The 16,328-nt window shown below is 44.4% G+C and overlaps 1 protein-coding gene across 32 annotated transcripts in view; it reads right to left on the minus strand.

Moving 5' to 3' along the window:
• Positions 1–16,328, minus strand: part of OBSCN (obscurin, cytoskeletal calmodulin and titin-interacting RhoGEF) — a 289,452-nt gene that overhangs the window by 234,845 nt on the left and 38,279 nt on the right. For 27 of the 32 annotated variants that reach the window (XR_009558428.1, XM_060280981.1, XM_060280979.1 and 24 more), the window contains exons 5-13: positions 14,388–14,690; positions 13,000–13,266; positions 11,014–11,283; positions 9,430–9,714; positions 7,353–7,643; positions 6,593–6,883; positions 3,488–3,778; positions 1,713–1,994; positions 56–337 (exon numbers count right to left, since the gene is read on the minus strand). Coding sequence is in view for 31 of the 32 variants with exons in the window: in XM_060280981.1 (XP_060136964.1) it covers positions 56–337; positions 1,713–1,994; positions 3,488–3,778; positions 6,593–6,883; positions 7,353–7,643; positions 9,430–9,714; positions 11,014–11,283; positions 13,000–13,266; positions 14,388–14,690 (2,562 nt within the window). In the remaining variant the exon portion in view is untranslated. The remainder of the gene's footprint in view (positions 1–55; positions 338–1,712; positions 1,995–3,487; positions 3,779–6,592; positions 6,884–7,352; positions 7,644–9,429; positions 9,715–11,013; positions 11,284–12,999; positions 13,267–14,387; positions 14,691–16,328) is intronic. The other 5 variants (XM_060280972.1, XM_060280969.1, XM_060280957.1 and 2 more) reach the window with 4 other exon arrangements.

Raw genomic sequence — 16,328 nt, forward strand, 5'->3', positions numbered from 1 at the left:
GAAAGAGGAGACTGAGACTTCTGAACCCACACGGCAGGAACAAGTCTCGCTGTACCTGCTGCAATGACTTTGAAGGTGAGTTTTTGGCCAGAGGCCTCGCAGGTGTACTCGCCAGAATCCTTCTTCTCCACCTGTTGCACAATCAGCCTCCGGGTCTTCCCTTCAGCTTCAACCTTGAATTTCTTGCTGGAGGTGATCTGTTTCCCATCCTTGAACCACTTCACTTCTGTCTTGGCCTGGTCCACCTCGCAGGTGATGGAGGCGTTCTCCGAAACAGCGGCCTTGATCTCTTTCTGGACCTTCTCCTTGTTGACAAACACATCCTCAGCTTTTGCATCTGGAGGTAGGGTAGAAAAAAAGAAGGCAAGCAAAAATTCAGAACTCTACTTCCCCTTTTAAGGTTACTTCTGGTTAACACCTGGCTCATAGAAGATTGAGTACCACAGAACCATACAGCTAATGCTCCGTATCCTGGCCCCATGCTGTATACCAGAAGCAGCACCTTGAACTCAGTCCAGTAGCTAATTAGTAGGCAATGAAATTATTACAGCAATGGCAAAATATAATGTGAATATTCTGCCCCAGAGAGCAGTTGAACCACTGAATTTTGTACTACCTGAAGCTTCCTGGGCAGCCTCAGGGGCAGCCCCACATAGAGCACATTGCAAGTAATCCAATGTGTAGGTTACTATTGCATGTATGTATTACAATACTCAGGCTTCCTGATCCAGCAATAGCTGTATTTTTCCACCAGCTGAACCTTGTAATAGGTAGGGATTATAGCTCATCTGCAACCAGATGCTTCATATGAGAATTGGGAGTTATGTTTCATGGCTACGCAATAAATTTTGTGCTCCCCCCCCCCCCCGAGACCTATGCTTACAAGCAATTCACTGACTGCAACTCGCTGCCAACTGACATCAGGCTGTACCATTTTCAGTGCATGCTTAAAACATGTTATTCTAGGCAAGACTACAGGTGAAACTCGGAAAATTAGAATATCGTCGAAAAGTGCATTTATTTCAGTAACACAACTTAAAAGGTGGAACCAATATATGAGATAGATGCATGACATGCAAAGCAAGATATGTCAAGCCTTTATTTGTTGTAATTGTAATTATTTGTCGTTAGGCAGGTCGATTATAAATGGAATGTAATTAATGAAAAGTAATAACGATGTTTATTTTTGTTTAGTTTTGTATTATTGTAACTATTTGTTTTATTACTGTGGAATTTCCCAAAGAAAGCATTTGTAAAAATTAAAATTAAAGTAAAAAAAAATAGGTTGCATTACTGAAATAAATGCACTTTTCGACGATATTCTAATTTTCCGAGTTTCACCCGCAGCTGGACATGTAGATGCTGGTGTATTTAAATCTCTTTTACAGTTCATTTTAATTATTTTTCCATGTATTTAATCATTTAAAACTTTTTATTTATATTTTTAACATTTCTTGTAAACTGGTAAGACATTTGACTACTATGTAGCAGTATATAAATATTCTTAGTTAAGTAAACAAATAAATGCCAATTGATTGATTTGAGTCACTTCAGATGCATGCAGGGTAATTTACAAAGCTTTCCTTTAACACTATTTTAAATCATCAGTTAAGCTGAGGGCTAACGTATGCACAGCAGGCGTAAAATGCAGGCCCTCCGTTGCCACTTTCAGCCCCAAACACGGTAGGGTATAATATATTATATTGAAATACCTGCTGCAGTGACTTTGAAGGCTAGTTTCTGGTTTCCGGCCTCACAGGTGTATTCACCAGCATCCTTCTTCTCCACCTGCTGCACAATCAGCCTCCGGGTCTTCCCTTCAGCTTCAACCTTGAATTTCTTGCTGGAGGTGATCTGCTTCCCATCCTTGAACCACTTCACTTCTGTCTTGGCTTGGGCCACCTCACAGGTGATGGAGGCGTTCTCTGAAACAACAGCTTTGATCTCCTTCTGGACCTTCTCCTTGTTGACAAACACGTCCTCAATTTCTGCAGCTGGAGGGGGAGAAAAGAGGACAAAAGAGGACAAGCAAAGATAGGTAACTTCAAACTCCTTTTTTATGGCACTTTAAGGTCTTCCATTAAAGAGAGCTGGACCATAAAGAAGTGGGAGCTGGACCATAAAGAAGGCTGATCGCCGAATAATTGATGCTTTTGAATTATGGTGCTGGAGGAGACTCTTGAGAGTCCCATGGACTGCAAGAAGATGAAACCTATCCATTCTGAAGGAAATCAGCCCTGAGTGCTCACTGGAAGGACAGATCCTGAAGCTGAGGCTCCAATACTTTGGCCACCTCATAAGAAGAGAAGACTCCCTGGAAAAGACCCTGATGTTGGGAAAGATTGAGGGCACTAGGAGAAGGGGACGACAGAGGACGAGATGGTTGGACAGTGTTCTCAAAGCTACGAACATGAGTCTGACCAAACTGCAGGAGGCAGTGGAAGACAGGAGTTCCTGGCGTGCTCTGGTCCATGGGGTCACGAAGAGTTGGACACGACTAAACGACTAAACAACAACAGAGGTCTTCCATTAACACCTGTTCAGGATAATAGATGCACATATCATTTAATCCATGAGCGTGGATCTTCCAGCATCAAAGTCTTGAGGATTAATCCACAACATTCATACTACAACACAGGCTGCAGCAGCAAGCAGTAGGACAGCCAGCTTTCTGTGTTCATGGAGAACAACCCCCCCCTTTTTTATTACATCTATATAATGCCCTTCGCCATAAGATCTCAGGGTGGGTCTTGAGGATTGGATTGCTGCCAGAAATAATAATAGATCTTGTATGGCGGCTGCTTTGAAGACTCTAAATCAGGCATAGGCAACCTTGGCTCTCCAGATGTTTTGGAACTACAACTCCCATGTTCCCTAGCTAACAGGGCCAGTGTTCAGGGATCATGGGAGTTGTAGTTCCAAAACATCTGGAGAACCAAGGTTGCCTTTGCCTGCTCTAAATAGTGGGGCTATGAAATCTAAGGCATATGGGATTTTTCAAGCCCTCAGCCTAGCACATGCAAATTATTATTATTATTATTATTATTAAACCACCTCCATCAGAGCAAATAAGTGATGCCCAAATAAGTGATGGGGTGAAAATTCCTCAACACCAGCTGTTCCATATATGTTTGCTACTTCCAATAAAAGGATAGTTCCCCTTGGAACCAAAAGCAGGTGAGGGGTGTCCCACACCAACTGGGACAGCAGCAATAGGGCCAATTTTTCCTCCCTCTCTTTCTCTCTCCCTCCCTCTCTCTCACACACAATGCTCACTTTAAACAAAGTGCAGATGTGCAAACTATGAGACAGATTGTGTGTCTATTTGCCCTTTAGTGGCACAAGTACTCCTGTATGGGACATCCAATCTTTGAGCTCCTGCCACTGACGAGAAAGGAATTGTGTGGACGGGGTTTGATAGCATTTGGTCATAGCAAAAGGCAGTCCCAAATGTAAAGCAGTAGGGTATATAAGAAAACATGCAAACCTTTTGCAGTTGTCACAGTGATACAGAATGTCAGTTTCTGGTTTCCGGCCTCACAGGTGTACTCGCCAGCATCCTGCTTCTCCACCTGCTGCACCACCAGCCTCCGGGTTTTGCCTTCAGCTTCTACCTTGAATTTCTTGCTGGAGGTGATCTGCTTCCCATCCTTGAACCACTTCACTTCTGTCTTGGCTTGGGCCACCTCACAGGTGATGGAGGCATTCTCTGAAGCAGCGGCCTTGATCTCCTTCTGGACCTTCTCTTTGTTGATAAACACATCCTCAACTTCTGCAACTGAGGTGGGGGGAGAGAGCAAAAGCAAAGATAAGTAACTCTAAGCTTACGTTTTATGGCACTTGAAGGTTCCCCATTAACATTAGAAATCCATAGCTCATAGAACAATGTGGACTACAGATCTTACCTTCCAAGTCCCGGACTGCAGAATCCGGGACCGGCAGCCATGTGACACCGGATGTTGCGTCGTCGTAACTTCCGGTGTCGCTTTGCCCTTCTATGGGCACCAAAAATGGCTGCCGGCGGCTTCGAAAGTTGCTTGTACACATGTCAGGAAGTGCGTTGACACAACTTCCGGTGTCACTCCGGCCATCTCTGGGCACCAAAAATGGCCGACACCGGAAGTTGCGTCTATGCACTTCCGGACATGCGTAATGCGACTTTTGAAGCCGGCGGCAGCCATTTTTTTGTGCCCATAGAAGGGCAAATCGGAAAGAAAAAAATGGCCACCGGCAGAAGAAAATAACGGAGAAAAACGGGAGATGAAGCGATACGGGGGACCACCGAGAAAAGGTAAGTAAAAGCGGGGTTTTCCCGGGGAAAACGGGGTACTTGGCAGCTATGCTACAGATTCATGTATCAAATGACAGTGACACCCATCTGTGTTAAAGAGGAAAACAGCATGTTCAGGTCGTCTGCCTAAAGTGCAAGGAATACTGACATTTTGTACAGGTGTGAAGCAAAACACTAACAGTGGAGCTGTGAAATGTAAGGCCCATCTCCTTTTTCAGCTCATTTGTCAATTAAAATAGGGCCTGCAGTAGTATTCACACTTTGCAAAAAATTATGCATAATTTTTTATGCATAATTTTGGCCAGAGGATTGGAGAAGATCAGTCTACATCCCAATTCCAAAGAAGGGCAGTGCCAAAGAATGCTCCAACTACCGCACAATTGCGCTCATTTCACACGCTAGCAAGGTTATGCTTAAAATTCTACAAGGCAGGCTTAGGCAGTATGTGGACCGAGAACTCCCAGAAGTGCAAGCTGGATTTCGAAAGGGCAGAGGAACCAGAGACCAAATAGCAAACATGCGCTGGATTATGGAGAAAGCTAGAGAGTTCCAGAAAAACGTCTACTTCTGCTTCATTGACTATGCAAAAGCCTTTGACTGTGTCGACCACAGCAAACTTTGGCAAGTTCTTAAAGAAATGGGAGTGCCTGATCACCTCATCTGTCTCCTGAGAAATCTCTATGTGGGACAAGAAGCTACAGTTAGAACTGGATATGGAACAACTGATTGGTTCAAAATTGGGAAAGGAGTACGACAAGGTTGTATATTGTCTCCCTGCTTATTTAACTTATATGCAGAATTCATCATGCGAAAGGCTGGACTAGATGAATCCCAAGCCAGAATTAAGATTGCCGGAAGAAATATCAACAACCTCAGATATGCAGATGACACAACCTTGATGGCAGAAAGCGAGGAGGAATTAAAGAACCTTTTAATGAGGGTGAAAGAGGAGAGCGCAAAATATGGTCTGAAGCTCAACATCAAAAAAAACCAAGATCATGGCCACTGGTCCCATCACCTCTTGGCAAATAGAAGGGGAAGAAATGGAGGCAGTGAGAGATTTTACTTTCTTGGGCTCCTTGATCACTGCAGATGGTGACAGCAGTCACGAAATTAAAAGACGCCTGCTTCTTGGGAGAAAAGCAATGACAAACCTAGACAGCATCTTAAAAAGCAGAGACATCACCTTGCTGACAAAGGTCCGTATAGTTAAAGCTATGGTTTTCCCAGTAGTGATGTATGGAAGTGAGAGCTGGAACATAAAGAAGGCTGATCGCCAAAGAATTGATGCTTTTGAATTATGGTGCTGGGGGAGACTCTTGAGAGTCCCATGGACTGCAAGAAGATCAAACCTATCCATTCTTAAGGAAATCAGCCCTGAGTGCTCCCTGGAAGGACAGATCGTGAAGCTGAGGCTCCAATACTTTGGCCACCTCATGAGAAGAGAAGAATCCTTGGAAAAGACCCTGATGTTGGGAAAGATTGAGGGCACTAGGAGAAGGGGACGACAGAGGACAAGATGGTTGGACAGTGTTCTCGAAGCTACGAACATGAGTTTGACCAAACTGCGGGAGGCAGTGCAAGACAGGAGTGCCTGGTGTGCTATGGTCCATGGGGTCACGAAGAGTCGGACACGACTAAACGACTAAACAACAACATGCATAATTCATCTTTGGAACAAATAAGTCATACCCAGGTAAGACAGAGGGGCTGAATACCAAGAATTATGACTATATACCTCAACATCAGCTTCTCTCCTATTCCTTAACACTGAAGGGTAACTCAGTTGGTAGAATCATAGAATCATAGAGTTGGAAGAGACCACAAGGGCCATCCAGTCCAACCCCCTGCCAAGCAGGAGACACCATCAAAGCATTCTTGACATATGTCTGTCAAGCCTATGCTTAAAGACCTCCAAAGAAGGAGACTCCACCACACTCCTTGGTAGCAAATTCCACTGCTGAACAGCTCTTACTGTCAGGAAGTTCTTCCTAATGTTTAGGTGGAATCTTCTTTCTTGAAGTTTGAATCCATTGCTCCGTGTCCGCTTCTCTGGAGCAGAACATGACACTGTTAATCTCTGGGCCATGGGTTCAAGACCCACATTGTGTGAAAGCTCCTTGCATTGCTGGAGATTGAATTGAATTATTCTTGTGGCCCCTTCCAACTCTGATTCTATGATTGCAATAAATAGAATACGGAGTGTAGGGTGTGAATTTTTTTCATCAGCAGCAGCAAAGGGGAAAGAAAAATTATGGGTGGGAATGTAATATAGTGGGGTATAAAGGGGAACTTGCAAACCTTTTGCAGCTGTCACAATGACTTTGAAAGTGAGCTTTTGGCCAGCAGCCTCACAAGTGTATTCGCCAGCATCCTCTTTCTCCACCTGCTGCACAATCAGCCTCCGGGTCTTCCCTTCAGCTTCTACCTTGAATTTCTTGCTGGAGGTGATCCGCTTCCCATCCTTGAACCACTTCACTTCTGTCTTGGCTTGGGCCACCTCACAGGTGATGGAGGCGTTCTCTGAAACAACAGCTTTGATCTCCTTCTGGACCTTCTCCTTGTTGACAAACACGTCCTCAACTTCTGCAACTGTGGCAAGGTGCAGGGGGGGGGAGAAAAGGGGACAAGCAAAGATCTATAACTCTAAGCTCCATTTTATAGCAAGGGATGCTTTCATTTTGTATGGGAACTACCAGTAAGTAAAACACTAACAGCAGAGATATCACAACATAAGACCCACCTGCCGTTTCAGCCACTCTGTTCCTGCAGCAATATTCACACCCTCCCAAAATAATTTATAAGTCACCTTTGGACAAATAAGTGGTGCCCAAGCAAGACGGAGAGGATGAGTACCAAGAACTACCACTTCGTGCCCCAACATGAGCTTCTCTCCTATTCCATTTCAGTTAGCAGAATTTGGAGTGTAGGGTGTGCATTTTTTCAACATAGGCAGCCAAGGTGACATGGCTGAAGCATGAGAGGTGACATGGGTGGGGGGTGGCCTTTGGTCAGTGGGTAAGGTATATAGGTAGTAAGGTATATAGGAGAGAAGTCAAACCTTTTGCAGCTTCAGCAATGACTTTGAAGGTGAGCTTTTGGCCAGCAACCTCACAAGTGTATTCACCAGCATCCTCTTTTTCCACCTGCTGCACAATCAGCCGCCGAGTCTTCCCTTCAGCTTCTACCTTGAATTTCTTGCTGGAGGTGATCTGCTTCCCCTCCTTGAACCACTTCACTTCTGTCTTGGTCTGAGCCACCTCACAGGTGATGGAGGCGTTCTCTGAAACAGCGGCCTTGATCTCCTTCTGGACATTCTCTTTGTTGACAAACACATCCTCAACTTCTGCAACTGTGGCAAGGAGAGGGAGAAAAGAGGACAAGGAATATAACTCTATAAACTCCCAATTTACAGCACTTCAAGGTTTCCCCATTAACCTACAATCACTTTTCATATACCCCATAAAAGCAGTGTCTCCTCAAACACTAATCTACTGTGGATGAACATACAAAATTCAGGTTGCAGCACAACACAGCAGTAGGATCTATAAACCCTGTTTGTAGACAACAGTCCCCTTTTCAAATCATGGATACAGAGTCTGCTTAAGGACATCTTGGCTATATACAGGTAAAACTCGGAAAATTAGAATATCGTCGAAAAGTGCATTTATTTCAGTAACGCAACTTAAAAGGTGAAACTAATATATGAGATAGGTGCATGACATGCAAAGCAAGATATGTATATGAGATAGGTGCATGACATGCAAAGCAAGATACTTAGAAAGGAAGACAAGAGAGAAGAAGTACGACCAGAAGAAGATGTACGCACTGAGGATACATTTGAGGAAACTCCAGGAAAGACAGAGAAGATACACAAAAGACAATTTGCTGAACCATCAGATTTGTTTTTAGAGATAGAGTACAAGGAAGAAGAAACTACTGTTCCATCAGTGGGAGAGGTGGAACAGGGTGGGAACCATGAAGAATTTTCTGTTTCACTGGTGGGAGAAGTGAAACAGGGAAGGGATGGGATCCAAAAGCCTCCCAAAAAGGGTAAAAACAAAAAGATTAAGACCCTGGTGAGAGAGGGGGAGAAGGAAGTAGGTGGGGGGCAGAAGAAGGAGAATGGACTTGGAAGCAAAGTGTGAGAAATACAGAAGAGGGGGGTAAGGGTTCGGCAAAACCTAGATTGGGACAGAGTAGGAGTGGGGTGAGGGAGAACTATGTAAATTTGTATTGACTGACAAAAATGGTCTGAATCCGGAATGTTTTAAGGAGCTGGCTTATGTCTCTGGGTAAACCGATTCCAAGGGAAGGGTGGTAGTTTTAGCTTTGTGGGAGGGAATAATTAGGGGGTAAAAGTGATTTGAAAGTTATGTTTGAATCTTTCTGGATAAAGGGTAGAGAATTTTAAGATAAAAATGGAAATGTGAAGGGTGAAGGGTAAATATTTAAAAAGAAGTAATAATCTGGAAGAGAGAATGTGAATATAAAATTAGAAACTGCAAGAATGAGTAAATGATTGAGAACTCAAGAATTGATTGAGGAAGTCCGCAGGGGATTGAGGAAGTTCGCAGAGTTTAGAATGGGAGTTGAAGATCTGTTTTTACATCTTATGGTTATTTAATATGTCAAGTATTGTGGGGAATAAGAATTGAAGATGTTGTTTTATATATTTTCTTTTTTTCTTTTTGTGTAAAATTCAATAAAAATTATTATAATAAAAAAAATTCAAAAATGATGCCCAACAGGGCAGTCAGTGGGGTTGACATTCCAGTGGCTGCTACATTATACCTTAACATTATCTGCTCTCCATTTCCATTCAAATTAGCAGCAGACTATCAAGGAATGTGGGGTGTGCAAATTTTCAGGGTTGGTAGCCCAGGAGATAAGAAAGAATGGGGGGGGCGCGAACTCTGGTGAGCAGAAAAGGCAGTCCCCAATATAGATACAGTGGTACCTCGCAAGACGAAAATAATTTGTTCCACTTGTCTTGTGAAAATTTTCGTCTTGCGGAAACAAACGGCAGACGGCAACAAAGAATGACTAGACGCTTTCGTCTAGCGAGTTTTCTGTTGCACGAGGCATTCGTCTTGCGAGGTACCACTGTAGTACCATAAAAAGGAAAACATCCAAACCTTTTGCAGCTTCAGCAATGACTTTGAAGGTGAGTTTTTGGCCAGCAGCCTCACAGGAGTAATCACCGACATCCTCTTTTTCTACCTGTTGCACAATCAGCCGCCGGGTCTTTCCTTCAGCTTCTATCTTGAATTTCTTGCTAGAGATTATCTGCTTCCCATTCTTGAACCACCTCACCCCTGTGTTTTCCTGGGCCACCTCGCAGAGAAGAGATGCATTCTCTAAAAAGGTAACCTTGATCTCTTTCTGTACCTTCTCCTTGTTGGCAAACACAGCCACAGGCTCTGCAGTGGGGGAAATAAAACACATGCCAAAGTAGAGCAGTTAATAAACTGACTTCTAACACACACACGAATTTAAGAACTTAAAACTCAATATTACCTACACAGAATAAAATGCAAAAATTAAACAGTAAACCAACTTCAGCCGCACAAACACATGGCTGGGAAACACACTACAGAAAATGGCAAAGTTAAAAAACACAAGCAGCTAAAATATAATGCTGTAGGGGTGCTTGCCTAAAATCCAAAGGGAGGGAATTCCAAGAATTGGTGCAGCAGTGCTAGAGGCCTTGCTCCTGGTGGTCATGGAGCAGGCCTCAGGAATGTATGGCCTATAGTCCCTCTGCCGAAGACGGCAGTGACAAGGAAGCAAAGTGCTTTGCTTTGGCCCTGTCCACCACTGAAATGCAGCCATATAAGGTTGCCTTATATCCTATTTCCTGCTACGGCCAGCCAGGTACATGTGGATTGTATTACAGAGGGGAGGGGTGGAATATCTCTTGCAACACGTTTCTTTGCTATTGGTCCTATATTTACAAAGTAGACCATAAAGTGTGGGTGAAATATGGCCTAGCTGCTTCGATGCAACACAGCTCCCTTGAAAGCAGAGCTATTGGCATGCATACCTGCCAAGTTGCTGTCGGAGAAATAAGGGACCGGGCCGGAAGTAGCGCTGCCGCCATTTTGGAACTGGGCGGAGCATGCTCAGAAGTGACTTTTGATGCTGCTTTGCCCAGTTCCAAAATGGCCGCCACGCCAGAAGTCGCACTGCAGCCATTTTGGAACTGGGCAGAGCAGCATCAAAAGTCGCTTCTGAGCATGCTCCGCCCAGTTCCAAAATGGCCGCCGCGCTAGAATAAACCGGGGGCGGGACAAAAAATCCATTTTTTCAGCTAGGAACAGCTGGGAAAACGGGGATTTCCCGGGGAATACGGGAGACTTGGCAGCTATGGGTGGAATATCTCTTGCAACAAGTTTCCTTGCTATCAGTCCTATATTTGCAAAGTAGCCCATAAAGTGTTGGTGAAATATGGCCTAGCTGCTTCGATGCAACACAGCTCCTTTGAAAGCAGAGCTATTGGCATGCCACCCCTAGATCTTCTGCTGTTGGATTCCCTATACCTGAACATATCCAGCTGCTTTCAGTCCTGAACAACCAGCCACCTTACTGTGAGCACTGGAATAACAAAAGTGCCTGTTCAGCTACCAGCAAATATATTGCCAGCAAGACTTTTGTGAAGGAAGGATGACTACATTGCTATGTCACGGCAAAAAGTTAAGCAATCGGATTCCCCTCCTCACCTTCGACCTCAACGTGGAATGTTAACTTGTCATCCTTTGTTTCACAGGTGTAAATCCCTTCGTCTTCTTTCAATGCATTGTTGACAATGAGCTTTCTGTTAACTCCCTGAGAGGTAAATGTCACTCTCTGGTCCAGCCTGATAGGTTTTTTACCCTTCTTCCATATGACGGGCTCGTTCTCTGATGAGACCTCGCACACCAGCTCAAATTTCTCTGAGAGTTTGACCTTGATTCCAGGGGTTGATTCATTGACGAACTTTGCCGCTTCGTCTAGAAAAGTAAGTTGAGGTTGCAAAACAGAGTTGGCAGCAAAGGGCGCAAATGGATTGAGTATACAACTGAAACAACATTTTGCATGAACTGGAAAATCAGGTGATTTTTTTTCAAATCTGAAGCAGAGTGAGGTTTTATTTCATTTAAAAAGATAAAGACAAAAGGTTGGACTTTGTAGACTAATTCAAAATCTGAAGATTTAAACAACGCTGACATTGTAAGAAAGGCATTAGAGCTTTCATGGGGTGGGGGAGAACATGAGGGGTGAACTCAAAGAAATTCCACAGCAGCAGCAATGGGACCCCATGGAGAGAGAGAATTGCCAGGAGACATTTTGCCACTGAAGACATTTTAACGTCTGAGGCAAAAGTCAAGATGGTGGCCCCCTCCCATTCCATGCATAGAAGTTGACCAGTCAGGCAAATACATAATCTTATTTTTCAATGGTTTGAAAACAAGTTTTCACTGGTGAGTACATTGGCTTGTTTAAATATTTTGTTGTTGTTGTATAATATTTAAACATCCCATTTGTTGTTGTTGTTGTTGTTGTTGTTGTTGTTGTTGTTAATGTCTATACTTCTCTTCATCCAAGCATCACAGGGTGATAAAAATGCATACCATAGTAACAAACAAAAACAATAACCCTCCCCCGCCACACACAGTTTTTGTAGTTGCCGTTACTCAGATTATACTTTATATTCCCCCCCCCCGGTGTTTAATTTTATGGAGTATTTTGAATTGATATATAATTGTGATGGATTAACTCTGAGTAAAACTTAGTTGACTACCACTTACTGTTTATATTAGACCGGCCTAAGGCTGAAAGGCATTTGGTTTATTGGATATTCAAAGGCCTTGTAAATTTTAATTTGATCATGTTTGTGATACAGTTTTATAAAACATTTTATACAGTGTTTTGGAATTCGGATGTTCAGATTCCAATATTGTTTGCAGCTATTTACTCAGTCAGGCATTTGTACTTCGGCCTTTTTGGTGGCTACATCCTGATTATGGAATGGCCTCCCCAGTAAGGCTTGCCTGGTGCCTACATTAAGATCTTTTTGGTCCCAAGTTGTCAGGGGTTGTTGTGGCTACTCTTGAGTAACGACTCTCCACATCTGCTTGTCTTTAAGATGTTTTTATTTCTGCATATTATTTACAGTGCAAAGTGTCCGTAAATCATGTCTGCTCAGTCTGAGTCAGAACCTTGCAATGGCTGCTTTCTGTTTCGCGCCCAACATAACAGTCTGGGAACCCCAAAGCGCCTCCCCTTGGTCCTACGGGGAGCCGTTCGCCTCAATTCAGGCGTTGGGGGGAAGGGCCTTCCTTCTGATTGCTTGCCGGTCCCTTCCTCCTCCTTTCTCTCCCCCTCCCCTCGGAGCAGGGGCTGTCTGAGGCTACCAGAGCCTTGGGTCTCCCTTTCTGTTTCCTGACTCCTGTAATCTGATCCGCTGCTGGACTTACTGCTCTGCGAGGAACTCGACCTGATGAGGGGAGGCTGTTCCCTATAAGCCTTCCCCCTTACACAAGTGATGACCCCTTTATTCTCCCAGGTGTACTAGAACAACTGAGCCTCCACTTTCTCGCACACCTGGGTGGTTAAGGCAGAGCTTGCAAGCTTTGAAACACAGCTCTATGCTTCTGGATTTCTGGCTCCCCTCTCCCCAGCAATTTTTTAAAAAAAATCCTAAGAAAAAATGTATATAAAAATACCTTTCAAACTTATCTTGGCAGTGCTTTCAAGATTATTGGCAACAAATTTCACCTCTGCTTCTTTGAAAACACTTGTGACCCTTTTGACAGTGAGGCTGTGCGACGTTTTGGTTCTTGTAATGATGTACTTATCGCTGTTCTGCACGATGTTGCCATTAATATACCAGGAGCCGGAACAAGTATTAGTGAGGTCAACAGTGAAGATTGCATCCCTGCCTGGCGCTACTGCTACATTTCTCAGAGGGCTTTTCACAGCAAGTACTGGTTCTGTGGAACAGAAGCAGAAAATGCAGTTGAAATGACCAACTATTAGACAACGAATAAAGGCAATGCAACTCAAAAAACACATTATCATTAGGTAGATTGCTACTGTATTGAGATTGCGTTTGTGGGATAACCATTCTCATATAACCAACATGCTTAAGTATGCATGAAGAGGTTAATGCCATAGAGTAAGCTGTCCTGCCAGGCTTAGCTAGGTCACTATATATACAAACATTACCTTGGAAGGAAGGTAATCAATTCTATTGTTGTACATCAGTCTACATGAGAAGCTCATATTGAGTTCCTACAGAAATAATTTAGGAACTTTCACCACTGTAACAAAGCCAAGTTTTTACTGCCTGTGTTTTCTTATTGATATATGGAAAATCACATGAACCTGACCTTTGAAGGGTTTGTAAGTAAACCATTTTTTAACTTCCCAAATGTGTGGTCTTTTTATATTCTGGGGAAGAGGGGAACTTTGGGAGGAACTCAGAAGGGCATATTTTAAAGGTCTGCCAGCCTGTGTTTCCATGTTTTACTTTGCTGCATATTTTTGGTTTTAAATATCTGCTGAGGTTCTCTCCCTTAACCCTACAGGGTAAGGTAATTCCCCCTTCGTGGGCTTCAGGGCCAATATAACACTGGATGACCAGAGAAATTATTATTGGCTCACATTTTTTGAGCTGAGAACTGTCTTGTAAAAATAGGAGAAGTGTAACCAAACTCTAAAGAATAATAACATTTCAATCCACCCTTTAGCCCAGGAGGTGAGAAGCAGGATTCACAAAAATTAAATTCCTCCATCATTCCTACCCTCCACAATACTCTCAACCTAACTTGTTCTTCCTCAGTGGCTCTTAGCCTAACCAACTTCTCAGAGATCCCGCGAAACCAGCCTGAGGAAGTTTAATCCTAAATCATACCAAGAACCTTGAATAAGTTATTGCTGAATATTAGGTTCACCTCTGAATAGTCAACCCAATACAGCAATCACTTTTGATGCTCTAAAGTTCACATCCAGCTCACAACCTTCCAATGGCTTCTTCATTTCATGAGATGTAGCAGGTCTGTCTATGCACCCAACCTCAAGGACTGCAAACACCTCCTCTTTTCATACTCACCAAGGTGCAGGGTTCCTGGGAAGTCAAGATAGCCGCTCTGGCCATAGTTGTTGACTGCAGACACTCGGAATTGGTAGTCAGCCTCTTCAACAAGATTGCTCACATTGAACTCGGTTTCAGGGACGGGGGATTCATGGCATCTCAGCCAAGTGAACCCAGTCAGTTTCTTACGCTCCACTACGTATCCATCAATAGGGATGGGGCGCTCCATCTTAGGCGGGGACCAGGATAGCATCACTGAGGTTTCTGTTTTATTTTTCACCACTGGGTCCACTGGTGGATGCGATGGAGGCTTCTTTGGAGCTGGGTAGTATGAAAAAAAAGGGGGGAAATAAGTTGATCAGTTTGAAAAGCCAGGATCACTTAGGGATATGTTAGTTGCAACACCAGGGGTCGGCAAGCTTTACCTCACCTGGGCCAGTTCACTGCAGCAGAAATACCTTTGTGGGTTGGATTGCATGCCCGCGATTTCCAGCATCTGCATCTGTGCAGATGCGATTTCCGGCGCCACGGAAGCGAGTCCCTGTGCCACACTGTGCCAGTTTAGCGCAGCACGCAGGGACTCACTGAGTGGGCGGCTCGGTTCGGGAGCGGTTCGGGGGCCGGTTAAACGTCCCCCGTGGGCTGCTTGTGGCCCATGGGCCTTAGGTTGCCTACCCCTGTGCAACACACACACCATTGCCAGAGGCAACACACTAAAAGTCATGCCGCAGCAGACCTCAATCCTTGTCTCCAGCTACCAAAAATTCCCACAGCCTTGAAACAACCTTCTTCACCCATGCCTCAAGGAGGATCAGCCCTATAATGCATTGCAGCTATTTTAATACATCCAGATTTAAGTGTGCTTCCTTTCAGCCTAAGAGCTCATCCAGACTTCCACTTTTCCAGCCGCTTTCCCCTCAGGAAACCCGATCTTTACTGCTGAATCAGTTTTGGGCTCCATGCTCTCAGCAGGGTGCCCCCAAAATGTGCGAGATCGCAGAGATCATTTCTGGGCTCCGCAAGATCACACAGGTCAGGAGGAAGAGGGCTGGGAAGACAAGCGTCCCGGTTTCCCGAGTCAACACCATAGCTGCCAAGTACCCCGTTTTCCCCGGGAAACCCCCGTTTTTACTTACCTTTTCCCGGTGGTCCCCCGTATCACTTTGTCTCCCGTTTTTCTCCGTTATTTTTTCCTGCCGGCGGCCATTTTTTCCAATTTGCCCTTCTATGGGCACAAAAAATGGCCGTCGCCAGCTTCAAAAGTCGCATCTACGCATGTCCGGAAGTGCATAGACGCGACTTCCTAGTGTCGGCGGCGGCCATTTTTGTTGCCCATAGATGGGCAGAGCGACACCGGAAGGTGCGTCGACGCACTTCCTGACATGCATACAAGCGACTTTCGAAGCCGGCGACGGCCATTTTTGGTGCCCATAGAAGGGCAAAGCGACACCGGAAGTTACGTTGACGCAACTTCCGGTGTCACACGGCTGCCGGTCCCGGATTCTGCAGTCCGGGACTTGGAAGGTAAGCAACACGTTGGAGTGTATGCCTGTCGCAAGCCTCTCTGCTGCCATCCCTGTTGTCTAATACAGTGATTGCAGAGTTCGGCACAGTTCACCTTTCAGTGAGAAAGGTCCTTCTTGCAGATGCTGACAGAAAGCCAAATTACACTAAGCTCATTGTGGCTGCAAAAATGGCTCCAAGTTTTCTACCTAAATGCAGGGCCAGATTTAGGTTTGATGAAGCCCTAAGCTACTGAAGGTAATGGGGCCCTTTATTTTTTAAATATTTTTTATTAAAGATTTCTTGAATTACAAAGGTGTGTGCAGTGTCTCTCATATTTTAACATGTATCATTTTTGCAAATCAGTTTCATTTGTTAAGACACTAAGAAGAAAGAGGGAAAATGAGGTAGATAGGGGGTGGGAGGGCGGATGGGGGTGAGAGTAGGTGACAGTGT

This window comes from Zootoca vivipara, chromosome 12 (genome assembly GCF_963506605.1).
Source record: "Zootoca vivipara chromosome 12, rZooViv1.1, whole genome shotgun sequence".
NCBI classification, from domain to species: Eukaryota; Metazoa; Chordata; class Lepidosauria; order Squamata; family Lacertidae; genus Zootoca; species Zootoca vivipara.